The 6695-nt window shown below is 52.1% G+C and overlaps 1 protein-coding gene across 1 annotated transcript in view; it reads right to left on the bottom strand.

Moving 5' to 3' along the window:
* Positions 1-1499: 1499 nt before the first annotated feature.
* wdr33 (WD repeat domain 33) overlaps positions 1500-6695 on the bottom strand; it is a 22267-nt gene continuing 17071 nt past the window's right edge. Inside the window, exons 16-21 of the mRNA XM_015404690.1 lie at positions 4290-5057; positions 4153-4210; positions 3737-4055; positions 3505-3662; positions 2054-2203; positions 1500-1965 (exon numbers count right to left, since the gene is read on the bottom strand). Coding sequence (XP_015260176.1) covers positions 1820-1965; positions 2054-2203; positions 3505-3662; positions 3737-4055; positions 4153-4210; positions 4290-5057 — 1599 coding nt within the window. The 3' untranslated portion in view covers positions 1500-1819. The remainder of the gene's footprint in view (positions 1966-2053; positions 2204-3504; positions 3663-3736; positions 4056-4152; positions 4211-4289; positions 5058-6695) is intronic.

The following is a 6695-nucleotide window of genomic DNA, read 5'->3' as shown; positions in this document are numbered from 1 at the left end:
AAGGGTCGTTTCCTGGGGCCCTCAGGGGCCGCTAATGCCTCAGAGTTCAACATTGCAGTGAAACATTCTGATCCAGTTTCTGGACCAGTGATTGGCTCCTTACGGGAGAGATGAGAATGTTGGCGCCACGGGGCCCTCCCATGATGGCCCCCAGAAACCTGAACGCTGTGGATGTTTACCTGCTCTGTAGCTTCCAGCTAGAGAGAAGCTTGACTTTAATGACCTTATGAGCTGGAAAATAGTTTGAACAGGTTTCTAAGTGAGAAAGTCCACCTCCAAACATCCTGTTCATCAGGATTATAATCCCACTAAAGTATATTTATGTCCTCATCTTTTAGAAATGGTTTTTTCTCATCAGCACGTCTCGTTTAACAGCAGTTAAACTGTGAAACATGAGGATAATCTGTCATAATCCCACCAATGAAAGGTAATCCCACTGGACCTGCTGCAGTCTCCCTGTATCGATGCTCCCATAGGCAGGATAAAACCTGGCATCCTGATGGTGCGTTCAGAGTGAGCGCGGTCATTTCCTCCATCTCTGCATTTAGTGTTTACACCCTGAACGCATCATCAAGGAGGAGGAGCTTCAGCTGCATGGAGCAGACCCCCCCCCAGTGATGTGGAAAACACTCAGCAGGTAGACTCAATGGTTAGAGCTTCTATAGAGCAGGTTTTAGCATTAAAATGGTCATTAGTGAAAAGGAAAAAGGTTATATTCAAGGTCATCCAGAGGTCATTATCACCCATTAAAATCCTACTTTTCAGAGCTGCTTTGTTTCTGTTAGTTTTATAGAGAGAATAATTAATAATTAGGGCTGATGACATCACATCCCAGCAGATGTTCCCTGATATGAAGTTATTGCATCAATCATTCCTGAATGACCTTAGTGGAATGATTAATATCTGCTTTCCACCTGCCGTTACCCCTGGCAACCCCAGGTCATTTCCTTTCAGCATTTCACAATAAAAGTCCAGGTGAACCTTAACATCCCAGCCTGCTGCTGAGTGTTTCTCTATGATGAACCACTCTAGAATCAAACATCTATTTCTGGAGGAAAACAAAGATCCGCTCTGGTTCCTCCAGAAGCAGCTGGATTCAGCAGCTCTTCCTGGTGAATCTGCCCCCTCAGAGAGCCCTGATGCTGGGCAGCGGGCGGCGGCAGAGCGGGCTCTGAGCTGGAGGTGAGCATTCATTATTTCTACCTTTGACTTTATTTTCTCTTTCCCTGATTGGCCGCCGAGTCATGAGTCAGCAGAGCAGCAGCGTGTGACTCGTTGGCTCCATCTAGTGGCACCAAATGCAGGCGGTCAATCAGGGGGTCCCCTGTAACGGCTGAGACTGACCAGACCCCGCCCCCTCAGACTTTACACATTAATCAGGTTTGATGTGATCGGACCTTAATGCAGCGGCGGCATCAGAACGCCGCTCTGCTCTGTGGCTCCGCCCACATCCGGACCTGTGACAGAAGCTGCAGCCTGGTTGGAGTTTTTATTGGACTGATTGAATACAGGGATGCTGGTGGTAGATGGCAGTCAGTGGATCAGGGTCAGATCAGTCAGCATTGATGGTCCACAGGGGGCGCTGCTGCGCCCGCACTTCAACTGTCAATCTTTATTGTCCAACTTGGTGAAAACACAAACACATAGAAATCTTTTAGAAAACGCAGCAAAACAGTCTCTACAGTATGATACAGCCGCCGGGCCCAACCGGGTCAAACCGGACCAGACCGGACCGGACCGGGCAGAACCGGGCCACCCAGGCACCAGGACCACAGCCCAGAGATTCATGTGGTGTGAAGGCGCTGAGAGAGGCCCGCCACTACCGGCCACGCCCCCCGCCCCTCGGCCCTCCTCTGGGAGGCGGTCCTCCTCGCCGTAGACCCGGCCCTCCACCGGGGCCCCAGCCGCCCCGCCCGCCTCGTCCAGGGGGACCGTAGCCGCCGCCGTCGTCCCGCTGAGGACGACCTGCAGAGACAGAGGGAAGGATTAAAAAAAAAGAAACCAGGACGAGTTGTGATGAAGCGGCGTGGAGTTTGGAGCAAACATGGCTGACCTCCATCAGGGGGGTCATGGTCTCCTGTTCCTGGACCGTCCTGCCAGGGACGCTTCCTTGGAGGCAGAGACGCCATGTCCATCCCCTGCATGGAAGAGGGACGATCCCGGCCACCAGGAGACGAGCCGTCGTCCCGATACCCGTCGTGACCTGGAGACACCATGAGACAGCAGCGCTTGGAAAAGTTCTCACCCCCCTCAGACACCCAGCGTTCAGTTCAACAGGTGGAACACTTTCTGTTAGCATCAGAGAATCGTTTCTCACTTCACGGGAACGCCAGAACCGACTCGTCTTCTCTCCAAGTCCATTCCAGTCTGGAGCTGCATTTCACTTCCTGTTACTAACAGTCTCTAGATAATAATAGTTTTTCATTTAGTGGGGGAATAATAGCCTTTCACAGCGACTTAGTCCCAGAATCTACTAAACTAGACGCTGAACTCTTTGTGGATTATTTCTATTCTGGGCGTAAACATAGAGGATTCAGAACGAGTCCAAAACTTCTGTCCAACGACAGCCTAACTTCTGCATAATGCACGGCAGTGTAATGCCCAGGAAATGATCCACGGCGTCCTAATGGGGGCAGCGATGCGCCTGGAGGCGCCCGGTCTGCAGAAAAAGATTTATTTGATCATGGTATTAACAAAGCTGCTGTTTACCGCCCGCCTAAAAAACAAAATCCAATAAAAAGAAATAAAGCAGGTTTCTGGTGTCAGCAGATTGAGCGTCATGTCTGTTAGGAAGTGTGTTGGTGGTGGGCGTGAACGCAGGGAGGATCCATCACTCACCTTCTGGCTCACCCTATGATGGGGATGAAGTCTGGAGGAGAACTGACGGTTTCCTCCTGTGAACCCCCTTTATACCAAAACGCTGCCAATACGCCATTATACAGTAGCTGGAAGCCCTGGCCGCCGCAGGCGCTGACATTAGCCCTGGCTGCTGCTGTAGGCGCAGCTCAGACTGCCGTAAAGCAGAGCTAGGTGCAGTAAAGCGGAGCTCAGACTGCCGTAAAGCAGAGCTCAGACTGCCGTAAAGCAGACCTAGGTGCAGTAAAGCGGAGCTCAGACTGCCGTAAAGCAGAGCTCAGACTGCCGTAAAGCAGAGCTCAGACTGCCGTAAAGCAGAGCTCAGACTGCCGTAAAGCAGAGCTAGGTACAGTAAAGCGGAGCTCAGACTGCTGTAAAGCAGAGCTTGGTGCAGTAAAGCGCAGCTCGGACTGCCGGACATATTTCTAATGCCATCGATCTCCCAGCCTAATTTGAAAAACAATAAACTTTGAAGGAGGGAGACCGTCTTCATGACGGTTTCCACAAACCTTCAGGCCTTGAACTTATTTCTTCAAAAACTCTAAGGAGCTGCGGGACACTGTGCGATAGATCTATAAGACTTCCTAGAATGAGACAGAATGCTGATTCCCATCAGAGCTCCCGTGATCTTTGGCCCCGCCCCCTCACCTCCTCGTGGGTGGCCCCCGCCTCTCTGTGGCCGCCCTCGGCCTCCTGAGTCCCAGCCTCGGCTCATCTCCTCGCCGCCGTCGAAGCCCTCCTCCTGGCCACCGTACTCCTCAGCATAGCCCCGCCCCCCTGCTCGGCCAGGCCCGCCTCCTCGGAACCTTTGAAAGGACGGGATTGGGTCAGAACCCAGTTTGGGGCGGAACTCTCCGTCAATCAGAACCGGCTCACCCACCTGTCGTCCCGCCGTCCTCTGAAGTCCCCCCCACCAAAGCGCTCATCGGGGCCCCAGTTACCCCCGCCGCCCCGGTGCCCCCCTCCTCTGTGGCTACCTCCTTGGTACCCTGGCCCGGGCCCCGGCCCCGCTGGCCTCCAGCTGTCGTCTCCTCGGCCGTGGAAGTCTTGTCCTCCATCAAAGTCTTGGGGGCCCCTCCGGCCCTGCTGGTTTTCTCCCCAGTAGGAACCCGAGCCCTGGGCAGGTCCCCCTGAGCCTCCGTGGCCCTGCCGATCAGAGGGGCCCATGTGGTTGTTAGGTGGTGGCCCCCGGTGGTCCCCTGGAAGCAAAAGACACTTCAGACTCTCAGAACAAACTGCTTTGGCCCCTACAGGGCGACACATGGTACTCTGTTGGGGAACCCTGAAGGAACCCACCTTGGTTGTTGGGCCCCTGTGGCCCCATTCCATGAATCATGGGCCCCGAGTTCTGACCCTGCAGACACCAGAGCAGAGTTAGTGTTGATACCAAGCCGAACCTAAAAATGGAACAGAACCTGCCGGGTTCTACTGACCTGGGGCTGCATGTAGGGGGGGCCCTGCATGTTTCCACGGGGCCCCTGCATGTTTCCATGTGGGCCCTGCATGTTCCCAGGGCCCCCCTGCATGTTTCCATGTGGGCCCTGCATGTTCCCAGGGCCCCCCTGCATGTTTCCAGGGGCCCCTTGCATGTTTCCTTGGGGCCCCTGCATGTTTCCTTGGGGCCCCTGCATGTTTCCTTGGGGCCCCTGCATGTTTCCCATCCCATAGTTGTTAGGCATGTTGCCGTGTGTCCTGGGGGGCCCCGCCATCCCACCCTGCATTTGGCCCTGAGGGCCCATCATGTTTCCTTGCTGTTGCATCATGCCGCCCTGAGGTGGAGGCCCTTGAGGGTCCCTCAAACCCATTCCTCGAGGAGGGTGACCCATCATTCCTGCAGGGGGCCCCTGCATCCCTCTGGGCCCCATTCCATGTGGTCCTTGGGGGCCCATGTGTCTGGGTGGGCCAGGATGTCTCTGTGGTTCCTGCATGTCTGAGGGTCCCATCATCCCTTGAGGAGGCCCCTGATGTGACGGGGGTCCAGAGGGGGGACCCATATGTCCAGGCTGCATAAAAGACTGCTGCATCCCTCCGGGGCCCATTTGGGGGGCCATCTGCTGAGGAGGCATGTTTGGAGCGTAGCCCTGCTGACCAGGGGGGCCCGAACTCCCAGGACCTCCAGGTCCCGTAAAGGAGGGCATGGGACCCGGTCCCTGTGAGGGCCCCATATTCCCATCCGGGTTCATCTGGTTCATCTTCATCTGCTGCAGAGAAACAAGCAAAATCTGAGTCAAAACTGTTGGGTTTACCTCCACACTGTCAAAATAAAAGCCTTCACACCTTCAGAATAAAGGTTCCACATGGAGACAGAGGTTCTAAAGAGAGACGGACAACCAGAACCGCCCGGCAACGCTTTCTAACCTCGGCATAGAGTCCAGCTTCATGCTCATGCTAGCTTTCCCGCTCATGCTAGCTTCCCCGCTCATGCTAGCTTCCCCGCTCATGCTAGCTTTCCCGCTCATGCTAGCTTTCCCACACATGCTAGCTTTCCAACACATGCTAGCTTTCCCACACATGCTAGCTTTCCCACACATGCTAGCTTTCCCACACATGCTAGCTTTCCCACACATGCTAGCTTTCCCGCTCATGGTAGCTTCCCCGCTCTTGCCAGCTTTCCCGCTCATGCTAGCTTTCCCACACATGCTAGCTTTCCCGCTCATGCTAGCTTTCCCGCTCATGCCAGCTTCCCCGCTCATGCCAGCTTTCCCGCTCATGCCAGCTTTCCGCTCATGCTAGCTTTCCCACACATGCTAGCTTTCCCACACATGCTAGCTTTCCCACACATGCTAGCTTTCCCATAGACGTTAGCAGATCATTGTGTTACTAGGGGTTAATATACTCGATGTATATTGAGTTTCTTCACGCAGACATCAATGTTTTATTTTTCCCACACCCTTTGAATGCATCATAGACCCCTCCTCCAAACAGGATGATTTTCTGGTACTAAACTAAACATGGCGACAGCAGCTGAGCGATATACGGCAGGGTAATAGGAATTCAAACCAAAGGGGCTAAGATGTGCTGTGAAACCATCGCTGCAAAAGGCAGCAGTACAAATTTATTCCAGCATAAAAAGTCATCGGCTGCAGAATGAAGAATGTTGTAAACTCTGCATGTCACACCAATGAAAACATTGAATCAATCTGCTGTGAAGCTGATGGCGTTGGCCTGGAGTCTGAAATATCGATCCCATACGAGAGAAACAGGAAGAGATGGAGGGAAACCAGACGCTGTTTATGACCTTTATTTAAATGTTTATCAGATGCTCTAATAGCTGTGATGTGATGATCAGAGGTTTACAGGCTTCTCTAATGTTCTAAGCTTTTTGTGCTTCTTTAAAATTCCCAGCTGGTTTTTGGAATTTCAGTCAGTTTCCTTTTTCATTCGGAGCCTTTTTTAATTTAGCATTTTATTTAGCATTGTGTGTTTTTGCTGTTTCCTGTTTGGTTGCTGGGATCTGGTTAACGGTCGAATTCTGACACCCAAACACAGAATGTGGCAGAAAAGCTTTGACACTAGAACATTTTGATAGAGGACGTTTTAACCAATGAAACGCATCAGTAGTGATGATGTCACCGACTGAAATGGTTCTTGTGAATCATATAAACCTACTGTGGAGCTTTAAACAGGTCTAATATACATGCTTTAAAGGCTTTATTGTAGGCTTTTATTATTTGTGTTCTAAATTTGTATTAAAATAAATCAGTAAAATAAATCAGACTGTTTTATTACACAGGTTGAAAGTTTGGAATTGCTATTTTATTTACAGAAATTAATGACAAACATCATAGGAGTGATTTTAGTTTTCTTTGCCTCCTGTTCAGCGGCGGAGGCTGTAACCT

Source organism: Cyprinodon variegatus, unplaced genomic scaffold (assembly GCF_000732505.1).
Source record: "Cyprinodon variegatus isolate N-32 unplaced genomic scaffold, C_variegatus-1.0 Scaffold1830, whole genome shotgun sequence".
Taxonomy (NCBI): Eukaryota; Metazoa; Chordata; class Actinopteri; order Cyprinodontiformes; family Cyprinodontidae; genus Cyprinodon; species Cyprinodon variegatus.
The sequence above is the reverse complement of the archived record's forward strand: the minus strand, read 5'-3'. Positions and strand labels throughout refer to the sequence as shown.